The sequence below is a fragment of the Pipistrellus kuhlii genome, unplaced genomic scaffold, assembly GCF_014108245.1.
Source record: "Pipistrellus kuhlii isolate mPipKuh1 unplaced genomic scaffold, mPipKuh1.p scaffold_m20_p_7, whole genome shotgun sequence".
Taxonomy (NCBI): Eukaryota; Metazoa; Chordata; class Mammalia; order Chiroptera; family Vespertilionidae; genus Pipistrellus; species Pipistrellus kuhlii.
Window position 1 is genome coordinate 65,121,446 of NW_023425573.1, and position 16,767 is coordinate 65,138,212.

General features: G+C 37.9%; 1 protein-coding gene across 1 annotated transcript in view; it reads right to left on the reverse strand.

Moving 5' to 3' along the window:
* Window positions 1-8,739, reverse strand: part of HNMT (histamine N-methyltransferase) — a 31,936-nt gene extending 23,197 nt beyond the window's left edge. Inside the window, exons 1-2 of the mRNA XM_036422068.2 lie at window positions 8,468-8,739; window positions 4,499-4,551 (exon numbers count right to left, since the gene is read on the reverse strand). Of these exons, the coding sequence (XP_036277961.1) occupies window positions 4,499-4,551; window positions 8,468-8,604 (190 nt within the window). The 5' untranslated portion in view covers window positions 8,605-8,739. The remainder of the gene's footprint in view (window positions 1-4,498; window positions 4,552-8,467) is intronic.
* Window positions 8,740-16,767: the final 8,028 nt, after the last annotated feature.

The window sequence follows — 16,767 nt, forward strand, 5'->3', positions numbered from 1 at the left end:
CTTTTACCACTGCTGGTCCTTTAGGGGCAAATATTCTGGAGTTTGATCAGCAGGAAATATTTGACAACGGTGAAAGGCAGATTCATATTCTTATTTTCTGAGCAAAAATTGCCCCAATTCTCTGTATTTCTCCAATTGGCTGATAATAGGGTGTTGACTTACTCTGAATTTCTGGAAAGCATTAATCTTTGCTACTTACCACCTCCTAGCTGTGAAAGCTAATATACTGGCTCTTCTAGTTTCTGCCTTAATTATTTGTTTCACTTCTACCAACTCTTAGAAAACTAAACTGTGTCATCTAAACATGTCATTTATAAATAGATTAAAAAAATAATAATTTCATAAGATTAAGTTTTCAAACAGTTGGTGATTATTGAGTACCTAATCTCTCCTTTGGCAAGTCAAAAATTAACGTTTTTATTGTTTTGTGCAATTTTTTGGACTGGACTAAAATCAAGAGACCCGAGTTTTACTCTCTCTTGGTATCAGTTTCTTATTTTTAAGTTGAGGATGTTAATGGTCTCTAAACCATTGACTCTGGTTTATGTAACCCCTGTAAGAATGCTGGTGTCTATATGTTGTAGTACAAGAAAACCACCTAACTTCTGTCAACGTAAGTCAGAAAAATTATTAACAACAAAAAAATGTTATGTAAGAGTTCAGACCACTTGTGCTTTATATGTGAGTTGCTTGAGTGGATTAAAAAACTATAAACATATGTATATACTATTATATAGGGTATGGCAATTGAGTTGGTACACAATAGGTTAACAAGAATAGAAGTAGAAAGCTGGATAAAATAAGACTGAGTTATAGTGCTGTCTAACCCTTATAAAACTTTCTGGCATTTGAAGAACCGAACAGTGCAGCAGATAAAATGATTCTCCTTTAAGCAGAGCCCAGAGCAAGGAGAACACATTGCCCACACTGCCTTCTGGAACATTTTGTGAGGCAAAAGTGTATACACTATAAATTAGTAGCATTCTTCCTTACTAAGAAGCTTCTTTTTCTTGATGTACCATTTAAACAACACTCTTTAAAGTTGAATAATAATGGACCTCTGTTGAGTGGCTTAATTTTAGGAAGCATTAATGTCAAAGATGGACCGAAGAGCATATTCTCTGAGACTTAGAATACAATGCAATTGCTCTCAATATCTGAAAAGCAATGCTGATGTGAATACTTTGAGACTTTGAATAAGGCAATCTGAGCTGCTCATTGTATTTCATTAAAGCTCACAGGACACGACTTTATACTTCCCAGTTTGACCTCTGAAAAAGCTACATGATCTGAAATTTTGTCCATGATTTGCTTTTCTCCCAATTCTCTCTCTCTCTCTCTCTCTCTCTCTCTCTCTCTCTCTCTCTCTCTCTCTCTCTCCCTCCCTCCCTCCCTCTCTTCACATATTTATTTCATACATTTTCCTGTATAATCTATGAATAGCAGTACTGCTATCAATTGTATTTTATTTACATAGATTAAAGGAGACATCAAAATGTTGGGCACTGATTTCCTTTCTTTTGAACTGCTCAGAGTTCTAAGCAGTTATTGCTTGGCTTCTAACCTGAATTTTCAAACATCTCTTCAAACACCTTACATTCTTTCCTAACTGAAACCTTTTCCCACACAAACATCGATCCCTTCAGAAGAGTCAGTAGACGGAAAAGGTACACACACACCCTGCTTGTGTTTCTGAAAAGGAAATCAAATAGGCCGTCAAAGAGCATGAGCATTGAGTGATATAAAAAGGAGCAATTTCACACAAGAAAGTTTTAGTTTGCTTTTTGTACGTTTTTCCATTGTGGTATGTAGACGTGGTAGCAGCATTATAAATGCAGAAGGGATATTTGCAACAAAGATACGCAGAAGATGACCTGCAGGTATCAGGGCAACTAAGAGAACCTCCGGAGGTAAAACCATAGAGGACTATAAGCTAAGACTGAGGTAGAACCCTGTACGATGCATTGTGGGAGTTGAGCCAAAGGTACCAGACAGCGCCAAGGACCTTGTTTGCCAGGGATTAGAGTTCAGTGACTGATTTGGAAGGATACGTAAGCCACAGGATAATGCAAAAGTCTCGGACCCAATGTAGACTGGAACTTCTAAGGAGACCATTTCTCTAAGGCAAGGATAGAAGGTTCTCACCCATGTTGTTCATTTGCAAGGTGCTTGAAATTAGGCAATGGCAGGTTGAATACCTCCCAGTTAGTGTTGAGCACTCAAACTAACTGAGTGGGATGTCTTCTACCCCCCAACCACTGATTTTTTGTGCCAGGGACATCTAGACCTAGGGATTTTAAATGTATTGCTTTTGATTTCATGGAGCTCACTTCAACAGTAAAAGCTAAGTATCAATAGCTTGAATTTCTCTTGGATTTTTTCTTATATTTCTGATAAATTTCTTATGAAGAGTGCCCTTAATGGGCACCCATATCATCCCCAAGGCAGTGCCTATTTTTAATACAATGTCAGGGCTCAGTCAGAAGAACTCCAAGTATTGTTCCCTTTGTTTTGATAAATTCTGTAAATGAGCTTTTACCTGCACCTTTATGTAAGGAATCACTGTGCAGGCCAACTGTTCCTTTCTCTAGATAGCTTATAAGCATCTGGATAAATTTACATTAGAAATTCAATTAACTTTATATTAAAAGGTCAATTAATTTGGCCAAGATAGAGATTGTTTTTAATTACTTTTCCTTGTAGGGCTTCTCTTCTTGTCCAAGTACAGTGGCACTATCAAGTGATAGTATCATTGCCTGTTGGGTGCCTGAAACGCATATACAAAGCACACTGGAAGTGACTGCCTTGGTTAAATGAATTAACTCTTGGCAATTTATCACTCTTATAATCCTTAGGATTTAACATACCAGTAAGCAATAATGGAATATTTTAGCTCAAACAATTTCTATAAGATCCTTCTTGGAAATATCCTTTTACATTTGTCCTTGTTATTTTCTATTTTCTTGGTGAAAGATGATAATAAAGTAAATTTATTTTAAGGGTTAATCCTTATTACATTATATCACAGTGTATTTTATGATAAATGGACAAATAATAACATGAAAAAGTATTGTCTTATTCCATTAGCATATTTTTGGTTATTTTTGTGTTAATATGGGCCAACAATTCACTCTTTCATGTGGTACTAAAACTCTTTACACTTAAGAGACTCAAGAGATTACCACTTATCCCTATGTAACACCCACTTGTTACCAAATGGTAACAAATACTAAGTAGTGATTGTTTGAAAAGAAAACAATAAAGAAAGAGGGAAGGAGGGAAGGAGTAATATAGAATAGTATATGACTACATTTTCTAATAAAAGGCTAATATGCAAATTGTTCCCTAAGGAGTTTGACCAAAACGGGACGTCCACCACTCCCTATGTGTGCTGACCACCAGGGAGCAGTGTGGAATGAAGGAAGGCCCCGGCTGGCAGCCCTGATTGCAGGCCAGGCCTAGGGACCCTACCCATGCACAAATCTCGTGCACCGGGCCTCTATTGTTAATATATTAACTCAGACCTCCAGATGACCAGCAACTTAAAAATAAGGCAAACAACTCAGGAGTTTGATGTGAGGCTAAGTGTGATAATGAAATCTTTTTTTTTGTTTTTGCAAAAGGGACCATCCTGCACCTTATAGGAGCAGTAAGATTGTGCTAACCACTTTATAAATGTTATCTAAATAATTCTCACCACCAGTCTATGAGATATGATTCATTTTTCCCATTTTGCTGATAAGAAAACTGAAGCCTACGTTTCAGCAAAGGCCACAGTTCATTGGTGGCAGAGTCAGAAACTATGCCCACCTCAATATATCTTTCCAGACTCCCCATTTCCCTCTAAGGTAAAGACACTGGCTCTGAGAGTAGTAATACAATGAAAAGCTTTTAAAAGGGGGTTGGGGAGTGTGCTGAATTCTTAGAGGGCAGATTTGGAACAAAATCAGAGGAAGGGAATGCATTAGGCCAAGTGCAACTCAAAGAGTAGCCCATAAGAGGATAAATCAATTATGTCATTCAGCATAGTTTTCCCCTATGACAGCAAGTTTTCAAAGAAGGGAGGGATGCATTTATTTACACTCCAGTACAGGCTTCTTATCTCTGCTTCTCATCTCCTCCTGGACTGTTTGCAAACCAGCATCCAGTCCAGGAACCACACTTTAAAGTGGGAAAAGCTTAAGAAATGTCTTATGAAATTTTCCTTTTCTGTGAACAGTTAAATCATTTTGGATAAAAGTTAACCAAATATTTCCTATGTTTTCCCATTTATGAAAAAGAAAGCTAGATCTTATCCACGTTACAGATAGTAACAAAGGCTGATGTCATAAACCCTTTAGATCTATGGGTACATTAACCTTAGTTGAAACGGTATTGCCCTTATAAGTTTTAATAAGCTAATCTCTTCCAAAAGTAGTTTCCTAAAGAAAGTACAATATTACCATCAAACAACATTAGTTTGGAGTGAAATTCAAATTTTAAAATGTGTTAATCATACCTGCACCTCCACCAATGCTTAGAATCTTAATTTCTGATTTTTTGTCTCCAATCCTGAAAAAAAAAAATGTAGTTTAAGAAAAATGTGCTAGATGCTTGGAAAAATCTGATTATTAAGTCTAGTTGAAGACAGCAGTCTAAAATTACAGTGAACAAAAGCTAGGCCAACATGAAAGATTCCGATTTTTTTCGGTAGCTATCTTGCTGCCTTTAGTATCTTTAGAAATATAGGTTCTATTCATTAATAATCTTGAACTGGTAAACATTTAGAAACACTATACACATCTCAGAGGTAAGAAAATCATTTTTGAGAATTGATTTGGAGAACAAGAGAAGAAAAAGTGAGTCCTTGAGTCTTGGAATGTAATTAGGCATTTGCTGTATATGGGGGAAGGTGGAGGTGATTCATTCTATGTCTATGTCTGCCTTCTTTCCTTTCTTCTTGCTACTTCTTTCTAACAAACAAACATTTATTGTATGCCTAATCTAGGCCCTGAGAAGATAAAGATGAATAAGACACTCCTTTGCTCTCAAGCAAAATATGAGATGATAAAGCCTGACATTATAGCTCTAGTGTTAGAAATAGAGTGGAATTTATGGCCCGGAAAACAACACTATTACTTGCTTTAGGTTGATGTAAAGGGGTCAGAAACAATCTGACTGCACAGTGACTGCCAAGTTTCAGGCTTGGCAATGACATGGTGAAGCATGGTGCCCCAAAAGAAAACTGGAGAATATATGATAGCTCGATGGCAGTGTTACTCGTATGTGTTCTCAGGGCTTTTCTTTTTCTTTTTTTGCTTGTTTTATTTTGTTTTGATAAATCTGAATTCAATGGACATTTTGATATGCATTATTTAATCTGGGTGAAAAAGAGATCAGATAAATGATGTATTCTGGAGAATTATTGTCATAAAGTAATGGTCAAAACTAGAAGAGTAGATTCCAATCACCCAAGGATATTGCAAATACTTAGGAGGGTAGTGGGATAATGAGGTAATACCAACTTTTAAAAGTCACTGGATTATGGGACCTACAAAAAGCAGACAGGGAGCAGCAAAGCTCAGCGATAGATAGGAGTACTAGAGAAGGAGAAAGCCATCTGTAGTGTCAAAGGTGGCAAAGTGTACGAGTGAAATTTTTTTTTAAAAAAGGAAAATCTCCATTGAATTTGGAAATATTAATATGTTTGATGACATCAATTTTAAAAGTAGGTTGAGGGAAGAAGCCAGATGACAGTGGGATTTAAAGTGTGCTTGATAAAGAGGAAAAGATCCAGAGAGATTGCTGAAATGGGATGAAAGAGTGAAAAGAAAAGGGGTAACTATTAGAGGGGAGACATGAACTGAAAGTATGTTTGTTGGGCTTTAGGATGTAAACAAGTCTACTCTGGCTAAAGTTAAATTGGAAAGTAGATTCAAGGACTCTTACGAATGAGTTGCCTTTCTTAGTTCTAGTTATCTTCCAACTCATAATCATGAGTCTTAATATATATACACATTCCTATTTATGTTTTTGGTTAATATTTTAAAATGCTCCTATGTGTGGATAGCATAGTGAGACTATGGATCATATGGGTGGGGAACCTTTTTCCTGTCAAGGCCCATTTGGACATTTACCTAACATTATTTGCAGGCAATACACAATTATCAACTTAAAAATTAGCCTGCTAGCCTGGCTGGTGTGGCTCCTTGGTTGAGCATTAACCCATGAACCAGGAGGCCACAAATTGATTCCCTGTCATGCCTAGGTTGCAGGCTAGATCTCCAGTAAAGGATGTGCAGGAGGCAACTGACCAATGATTCTCTTGCATCATCGATATTTCTCTCTTTCGTTCTTCCTTCCTCTCTGAAATCAATAAAAATATATGTTTTAAAATTAGCCTGCTATATTTGGTCAAACATTTAATTAACTCACCCATAATGCCTTGGCAAGGTCAGACCAAATGATTTCAAGAGCCTTATAAGGCCTGCAGGCAGGACATTCCCCAACCAGGATGAAATCCCAGTTTACTGATTTGTTACCTTTAGCAAGTTATTTAACTTCTCTGCCTCTTTTTCACCTATGAAATAGAATAATAATAATATGTTTGTAATAATAGGATTGCAATAATGGTATCTAACTGATGGGTGAGTGTGAGGATTAAATTATTTAATTCATGTAAATCTCTTAGACATGTGTCTACTAATGACAAACACACAGCCTATATTAGCAATTATTATTTAGAATTAGGAAAGAAAATTCCATCAGAAACAACTAAAAGATTTTGGCAGAATGTTGCAAATGGTTGCCTCTGGAAAATGGGTGACAGGGTTGGGAGTGGGTAGGGCAAGAACTAGTTTTTTTGTTTTTGCTGTTGTTGTTAGTAAGCTTTTTAGAACCATTTAACTTTCAAAGGTTTTTTTTAGAATGAAAAATAAAGCAGGTATGTTGTGTACTTACATAACTTAGAAACAACTTTTAGCAGCAATTTTAAAGTTCCTTCAGCTAAAGCTCATTCCAAACATCACCTTGGGCAGAGTAGCTGGGGGATTATTTTTTAAATAAATGATACTTTGATTTAGATAATTTCTAATTATGTATTACCATTATAATAAACACTTATTATGCCTTTGAAAGCTCTTCAATCTTTTACAAATTCCACATTCAACATTTCCAATTGTATTGCAACACCTTGAAGAGAAGGGTCATCATTTATTATGTATACCCATGCATGGTGCCTCTTCAAACCACACCCATGGCTAAAGAAAACCAAGTGGCTGGGTAAGCTACAGACATTTAGTTCTGCAAAAGAACTCAGAAATTAACTCATTACTTTCAATTTTAGAAATTAACAAGAAGACCCAAAAACATAAACTGTTATTAGGGTCCAGATAAGAAGTTTGTATTTGCTGTCTGCTTTGATATTTGCACCATTATTCTATTACTTTTGGATTATTAAAATTATGTAATACTCTACTTTTAAAAATCACATTTGAATTGTATGTCAACTGTAAATTGAAATATTAAGAAAATTAAAACATATTAAAAACTAAGCCATAAAAAATAGGAAGGGAAAGGATCCCATATACATCCAGCAAAGTCTCTCTGTTCAGGCAGAGTACCACTTGGGGAATCTCAGGCCTATCCTAGAGAAAGCCAGCAAAAGATAACATTTCAGTTTCCCTTGCTGCTGCTGATTGAATCTGCAGTCAGTCATTTCTTCCCAGTTTTCCATCATTATTTCCTGAAGCAGAGTGAGTTACAGCAATCCACCCCTCCACAGGTGATTTGATTATCTTTAGCACATGGAATCTGTTACTCCCATAATGCTTATCAGCCCTGGCTCAAATTGAACACATTAATCACCAAAAACAGCAGTCTGCTCCAAGGATAGGAGCTAGTGAGGTTCACTGGTAATGGGAACATGCTTTTTCTTTTGGGCCACGTTGCTAATATTAAGTTAAAAGGAATTTTTTTTTTTTTTTTGCAGTGATAACCATAACAATGGATAAGAAAAAGGAATTTAAATGGATATTAGGAGAACTGAGAGGCAGCCATTCAATTCTCAGGGGCAAATAGTATTTTGTAATTTGATTCTAATGAGAAGAATATTAGACTCCTTTAGGGGCATTTTTTTTTAATGCAAAATTTAGAGGAGGGATGAAAAAAATATGAACTCAAAGATTTGCATCTCCTCTTTCCCCAAATGAACATGGATTTGTGCCTTCAAATAGTTAATGCTTATCTTCATGCAGCTAGAAATACTGCACAAATGGGATCCTTTGAATGTTTAAAGCAAAAGTCAAAATAAAGAATCGCAGGGAAAGGAGTCCAGTGGGAGGCAGAAGGAGCCGAGCCGGCAAGGCTCTCAGCGGCGGTTCTGGTTCTTATCCCCCTCGCCCAGCCGGCGGGGCTGGGCCCCACCCGCCTATCGCTGAAAGGAAAGCAAGGAGGCTTGTTCCCTGGACAAAGCGTCCTTTTTTGTTACCTTGCTATTATGCCTGGCAGCTTCTTGTCCAGGAATTCCTGCATGCACTGGTGTTCCGTGGAGTTGTTGAGAAACCTCCGAAAAGATTCAACGTATCTGCTGTGATCTGAAAACAAGCTCCTCATGGAAGATGCCATGTTTGGTTTTCTGAAGAGGACAGGGAGACAGGGAGGGAGGGAAGGTTTAACTTCCCCTCTCCTTCTTTTCCTAGTTCCCTTTTTCTCTCCCCACCCCCACCCATTTGTAGTAAAAAAAAAAAAAAAAAATGTAACTGGCTAGGGAAAGGCTGTTGTGCAACGCTCCTTACTAACTCAGCCTTCAGTCTTTGTATGGGACTTTGCACTGTTACTTTAAGCCCTGTTTTAAAACTCCCGAAGTTCACAGAGTGTTGTAAAAACAAATGACATTCTGATCACTTCCTGTTTGGTCAGCAGCTGTCCAGGAGTAAGATCCAAGTGGGAAAGTAAGTGGCTGTTTTCAGGGCCAAAGGGGACAAACAGAAGTAAACACGCCAGCTACAAAGAGCTTTCTTAAATTCACAGCTGAAAGTTTTGACATATTACTGTCATCGCTTTCCTGCTTTCTGTGGATCTTCATGCCTTCATGTCCCTTCACAGTTGAACTCTAAACTCACTTGCTGCATTTCTTCAAATACTGATTAATGTGATGTGATTTAGGAAGGCTCTTTAGAATAAACGATCAGAGAAGAACCAGAGAGCTATTAGCTACCCTGTTTCCCCGAAAATAAGACAGTGTCTTCTATTAATTTTTGCTCCCAAAGATGCGCTAGGTCTTATTTTCAGGGGATGTCTTATTTTTCCATGAAGAAGAATACGGTACACATTTATTGTTCAATGAAAATAAAGGAAATTTATTACCTGTACACGGTATGGTAGTACGGTAGTTGTCAACACAAACCAGACAAACTGTGAATCCTACAGTATCAAGAATTTACTCATTTATTCAATGATAATCATGCCATCATCTTCTGGAACATCATCATAACAATCCAATTCCTGAATTTCCTGGTGAATTTCTTGTAACTCCATTTCTTTCAGAATCAGTGAACCAAATCTCTCATGTTTAGCCTAGGGGGGCCTTATTTTTTGGGGGGATGCCTTATATTTCACTCAGAAGGAAACCTGTAAGTAGGTCTTATTTTCGGAGGGTGTCTTATTTTTGGGGAAACATGGTAGAAGGTCTCACAAGCCTATGGGGGGAGTGGGTACGGATAAAGGGATTGGGAGAGAAATTTTAGGGCAAGAATGCAGGGCACGAGGATGGAAGCTGAGTCCATTGGGCACCTTCCCTTAGTGGTTCTGAAGGTGGGATCATAGATACTTAGGGTTGGATGAGCCTTTAGAGACCCATTGGTGTCACCCATCAAAATGTTAGCGTAGGTAGATAGAAAGATTTGAGCTGGAAGAGGCAGTTGAGGCTTGAAGGGGTTATATGTCAGATGAGACAAACCAAAAATAGACAATGGAAATGCAAAGCCCTATGTGGGTAGGGAAAATTTAGAGCCCTCCAGCATGGTCTGACCGGTGGCATAACACCCAGGTAGAGGAGCTTTATAGTTCCAAGATATATTTTTTTGAAACATGAGGGAGAGGGTGATTTGCTCCTTACCTAGGGGTGTTCCAGCCTAGGGGTCCAAATTCTCTGAACTTTCAAATATCAGGGTACTTAGTTTGGTTTCGGTCCGCTGAGTTGCACATTCAGGTTCTGAGTGTATTTCTTTTTCCTACAAATAAGTCCTCACCTGCTTTTGCTGCTGTTTGTTGTCTCTTGTTTACATTTGTTCCTACAAGCAAGACAAGAACACAATGCAGAAGCACAGAGTACTCTCTGGCCAGAGGCTATCCCCAGCCAGAGACCACCCCAACCACTCATGACAAAGAGCCTCCATGTGTTAGAGTGCCCAAATGCTGGGCCTTTTACCTGGAAAGCGGTATCAAAGAAAGCCACCCTTTATCCAACATAGGATTATTAATAATAGCATACAATTTCTGGAGGAGTTGTTGTGAGAATTAAATGAATTAATCTTATACATCTTTTAGAAATGTGTCTGCCTAAACCATTCCCTCCTTCTCAGATTCAGCTCCAAATCTGCCCTCTAAATATTCAGCATATTCCCACACCCTCTTTTATAAGCATTTTATGGTCTTACTACTTCCAGGAGATGGCTTTTATCTTAGAGGAAATGGGAAGTCCGAAAAGGCACATTGCTGTGGGTTTAGCTCCTGACTTGGCCACTAATAAACTTTGTGACCTTGCTCATCAGTGAAATGGGAACAATGAATTATATCCCACAGAGTTGTGAGAATCTAAAGAGATCATTTTTATAAAGCATGTTATTACCGCTCCTGTAAGGTGCAGGCTCCTCCCTTCTGCTATAATAAAACAACAAAAATGTTTTATTTATAGAGACTGAAAATTGAGTTTCATATCATTTTCATGTCATGAAATATTGTCCTGATTTGGATTTTTTTTTTCCAATCATTTAAAAATATAAAAGTTATTCTTAGCTCATGGCTGCTTGTACAAAAACAGGTACTGGGCTGGATTTGGCCCATGGGCCCTAATTGGCCAACTCCTGATCTAGTTCTTAGGCTTCCATATGTACCGGTAGGCTGCTTAACTCCTATCTCTAACCAACCAGCACCACCTTCCTCAAACGAACTCTGAGTTTTTTTATTACCATTTTCTACTCTTCTCTATAGAACACAATCCAAATCATTCATTCATGTATTCATCTACTAAGCAAATATTTAGTAAGTGTCTACTATGTGCTATTCTGCTGAGAAGAAATGTCCTGGACCTTATCTTCAAAGTTCCTGCCTTTAACTAAAACCCAATCTTCTCCAGAATTCCTCACCTGCTTCTCTTGTCAAATCTTTCCCAACGATCTGCTCTTAATGTAAGTCTCATTAAGGATTTTTCTCTCCATTCTCAATGCTTCTACCCTACTTAAGATTCTCTCTTTCTCTCTCTCTCTCTTTTTTTTCACTTGCTGTGCTAAATTTTTTTTCCATTTTAAGAAAAATGTAGCATTTAAAAACACACCCTTTAAATATTTTTAAGGTTTAATGTGTTTATTTATTTACAATTAAATCTAGTAGAGCTTTATTCTATTATGATCAATAATTTTGTTATATTAAATTATCTAATAATTTTGTTATATTTTTCCACTTTTCAAAAAAGAAAGGTAACCAAATAATCTCAATTTCTATTTTTTTAATTTTTATTGAATTTATTAAGATGACATTGCTACATTAAATTATATAGGTTTCAAGAATACAGTTCTATAATACATAATCTGTATATTGTGTTGTGTGTTTACTACCAAAAGTCAAATCTCCTTCATTTAACTCTACTTTACTCTCTTCTACCTCCCCATATCCCATTTTTTTTCTTCTGGTAATCATCACACTGAGTCTCTGTTTTTTTTGTGTGTGTGCATTTTTTTATTTTTATTTATTTTTTTACTTAATCCCTTCAATTTTTAAATCAATCCCCATAACCTCAAACAACTGTGTCAGTCTGTTCTCTAAGTCTGTATTTAGTTCATTAAATTTCATATCTAAGTGAAATCATATGGTACTTATTTTTCTGTGATTATTTTATTTCTTTTAGCATAATACTGTCCAAGTCCATCAATGCTGTTACAAAAGATAAAATTTCTTTCATTTTTTATGGCTGATTATTATTCCATTGTATAAATGTACCACAGCTTTTTTATCTAATCATCTAGTGACTAGAGGCCTGGTATACGAAATTCATGCATGGAGGAGAGGGAGGTCCCTCAGCCTGGCCTGTACCCTCTCCAATCTGGGACCACTCAGGGGAAGTCTGAATGCTGGTTTAGGCCTGATCCCCACATCCTTCTCACAATCCAGAACCACTGGCTCCTAACCGCTCACCTGCCTGCCTATCTGATCGCCCTAACCACTCTGCCTGCCAGCCTAATCACCCCTAACTACCCTCCCTTGCCAGCCTGATTGCCCATAACTGCTTCCCTCCCAGCCTAATCACCCCTAACTACCCTCCCTTGCCAGCCTGATTGCCCATAACTGCTCCCCTCCCAGCCTGATCACCTCTAACCACTTCTGCCTTGGCCCCCACAACTGTGGCTTTGTCTGGAAGGCGGACCAGAGGATGATAGGACTATGTCTAGTCAACCTGGTCTAATTAGCTTATTACTTTTTTATTAGTATAGACAAAAGGCCCCGTGCATGAAATTTATGCATGGGGGAGGAAAGTGTCCCTCAACCCAGCCTGCACTCTCTCCAATCTGGGACCCCTTGAGGGATGTGTGACTGCCCTACCAGAATGTGGCCTAAATGGGCAGTTGGACATCCCTCACAATCCAACTGCTGGCTCCCAACTGCTCACCTGCCTGCCTTCCTTCCTGATTGCCCCTAACTGCTTCTGCCTGCCAGCCTGATCACCCACTAACCCCCTGATCTGCTCTCCCTTGCAGGCCTCAGTCCCTCACCAACTACCCTTCCCTGCAGGCCCAGTTGCCCCCAACTTCCCTCCTCTGCTGGCTTGGTCACCTCTAACTGACCTCCCATGAGGTCTTGATCATCCCCAACTGTCCTCCCTTGCAGGCCTGGTCCCTCCCAACTGTCATCCCCTGCTGGCCATCTTGTGGCAACCAACTTGTGTCCACATGGGGTCAGGATCTTTGACCACATAGGGGCATCCATCTTATGTGTTGGAGTGATGGTCAATCTGCATATTACTCTTTTATTAGATAGGATAGGTACCTGGACTGCTTCCAAATCTTGGTTATTTTAAATAATGCTGCAGTGAACATAGGGGTGTATATATTCTTTCATATTAATGTTTTGGATTTCTTAAGATATATTTCCAGAAGTGGAATGGCTGGGTCATAAAACAGTTTCATTTTTAATATTTTGAGGTAAGTTCATTTTTAATTTTTTGAGGTAACTACATGCTGCTTTTCACAGTGGCTATAGCAGTCTGCATTCCTACCAGCAGTGAAGAAGGGTTCCCTTTTCTCCAAAAAGTTTTGCCAACACTTTTTATGATCCTTTGCCAATTTTTTAATGGGATTGCTTGATTTTTTATGTTGAATTTTATAAGATAGTTATAAATTTTGATAACCCCTTATCACAGGTGTCATTGACAAATATGTACTCCCATTCAGTGGGTTGTCAAGGAAACCTGAGTACTGTACAAGCTTAGTTTCTTCCTCAATAAATGACATTGGGTAAATTATGTAACTGCTCTAAACTTCTCCTTTCCCATCCTCCCACTATATATAAGTTTGGGGAATGAAGTTAGAATGTTCTTTAATATTTCTTGAAATTCTACTTAGTCTTCATATTTTGAAAAAGATAAATAAGTATAGGCTTATAAAACTAAAAATAGATATATTCATAACTAATAGTACCACTGTATCCAAATAATCAATAAATCATAAGTGATAATCTAAATAGTATCTTGGTAAGGAATCCTTTGCCTTTATATAAAATGTCATGAGCCACAGTTTATCAATGAAAGTTGCTTAACCTTATACTGCTGGTGTCATACTAGTTAGTGGGAGACTTAGGAGCTATATTGAGAACAGTCTCTAGATAATAGTAATTAATTAATTAAGAAATGCTGGACAATGGGGCCACCTCTTGCATACTTTAATTGATCAGACTTTCCTGAAAGTTTATGAGACTGGAGAAAGGAGGACTTTGCTGCATTGCATGAACTCAGTCAGTTTACATGAAGAAGGTTCAAGGTCATGGCAGCTGCTTTGTAAATAATCACAGGACTAAAAGCAGTGGGTGCTGCTAATTGTTTAACATCTAAACTCTTGGCGGGGAGGAGGGCAAAGTCCTGATTCATAGCATTTGCCAATTTCCATAGAGTGAAAAATTCCTCCATGGCTGAAATGTCACGCCACCAAAAAAAAAAAAAAAAAAAGCCACAATGATTTTTTTTTTTTTTTTTTTTTTTTTTTTTTGCTTCACATGTGCTTTTTGGATGCCAAAGAAATGTTGCTTGGTATTTCAAAGTTAGTTAAAACTTTTCACACTATTGAGCCATTCATTAGTCAGATAAACACTAAAAAGCTCACCTGATTTTCATAATAATGCTGTAGAATCATTTCCCTAAGATTCATTTTATCACCTTTTTATCTCCAGTCAAGAGTAAGAAATGAATGCATATTGGAATTTAATTTGTTTAGGGAATTCATTTTGTTTAATTTGATTTTAAAGTACTACTGCAATCTGGCATTGAGAAGAGATAGCTTGAACTCCTTAATAGTCTTATCCAGAGAGATTTCCATAGTGAAAATGGAGGGAGAGGGGAAGTAGATATTGGTGATATTTAAGCAAATCATTTTAGAAAACCCTTAGAATGAACCAAAATTATGTGCAAAAACTCAAATTGGGATTGGAATTCAAAGCAAGGTCTCAGTGAATACAGAGCTGCTAAATGGAAGTCAGAGGAAAGAATAAATGAGCTCTAGCTTTTGAGAAACTTAATTAAAAGTTATATCAAACCTGGGATTCTCCTGAAAGATTTTGTTCTTACTTTAATAAAGGTTGTTTCTCATTGAGAAAGCAATTCTAATTTTATACTAGGATTGCAATTCTGTGCTGAAAATGGCTTTTCTTTGAGATCTTGTTCATTTTTTCAAACACAATATATTTCCATCCCTGGACCTTTCTCTGGCATCCAGACAGGGCAGCATTTGCCAAAACAATGATAGGAATGCTTGGAAAACCATAGCTTTACTTTGAACTTTATTACTATGAACTACAGAACAACAAAAATCCAGACCAAGGGCAGTGCTGAGATTAGAAAGAAACCATATTTACCACCCATATGGGAAATTTTCAATTTCAATTTTAAAATTCTGGCAGGGACAGGAATGAGATCAGTGGTTGCCAGGGTTAAAGGTCAGGGGGGGAGGGACTACAAAGGAGCAGCAAGAGGGAGTATTTTTAGAGTGATGGAACGATTCTGTATTTGGGCATTTGTCAAAACTAGAACTGTATGCCAAGACAAGGGATTTTCACTGTAAGTAAATTAAAAATAAACAAGTAAACAGCATCAACTTTTACATTTAAAAAAAGTGTATCAGTTTGGCTTTCTGATATGTGCTTCACCAGTAGACTTGACACATCTAACTAGGATTTCTCCACCTTCCTAATTGCTATTTCAAAGCACATGTCCCTCCCATATCTCTCTAACTTCAGCAAGTTTTGCTATGATTTCCTGCTCTCTCTCTCTCTCTCTCTCTCTCTCTCTCTCTCTCTCTCTCTCTCTCTCTCTCTCTCTCTCTCTTCCCCCCCCCCTCCAGAAAATAAAACAACTTTGAGAATCAAGGACTCAAATTAATGATGGTGATGAAAAGAACTCAGACCTGGGAAAGAGCATTCTGATGATGGGGAAGCTATGCTGAGGGAATAGCTTCACTCTCAAAATGGTGGCAGATGGGGTAGAAGGTTGACTTGAGTGTGTGTGTGTAGCTCTTTTTTATTTTTTTGTAAGACCCCTGTGAGTCTGAAATAGCTAGGGATGCAGATTAGGGAAGGAATGGAGAAGAATGTCATAATAATTCTACCTTATATTTTTAAAGTGTGTGATCATTTACAATAATCTTAAACTAGCTTCTCAGATACTCCATCAGCGCACTCCCGAAGGTAGGGATCTTTGTCTCCATTTTACATATGAGGCCAGTTCACTGGGACAGAGAATTGCCCATGGTCACTGGGCGGCTGGTACTTAAAAAAGCTTGTACTGGAGCTAAGATTCCTGGTCTTAAGTGCTATCGATACACTGTTTCCCCGAAAGTAAGACAGTGTCTTATATTATTTTTTTTCTCCCAAAGTTGCGCTAGGTTTTATTTTCAGGGGATGTGTTATCTTTCCATGCACTAGGTCTTATTTTCAGAGGATGTCTTATTTTCCGGGAAACATGGTAGCTTCAGTTTACAACTCATGTAGTTTCTGCCAAATTGCTGTGAGGTCAGACCTACCCACAGCAATACCACACCCAGTGAAATCCTTGCCAGCAGTTGTCTTAAGGGTGTGTGTGGGAAGTGAGTCAGCAATCTAGACTTTGGGCTTGTCTTTTAGGGATGGCATTCTAGCTAATTCCATGTTGATGAGTTCATTTGTACAGTTTTAATTTGATCTAGAAAAGCTACAGAAATGGGGAGCTCAGACTAAAGCAGTGTTCTCTCTGTCAGAGGCCACCTTCACAACAGGCAGTATAAATTCCAAATCAGGAAATCATGCCAGAGATCTCATTTCCCATATATATTG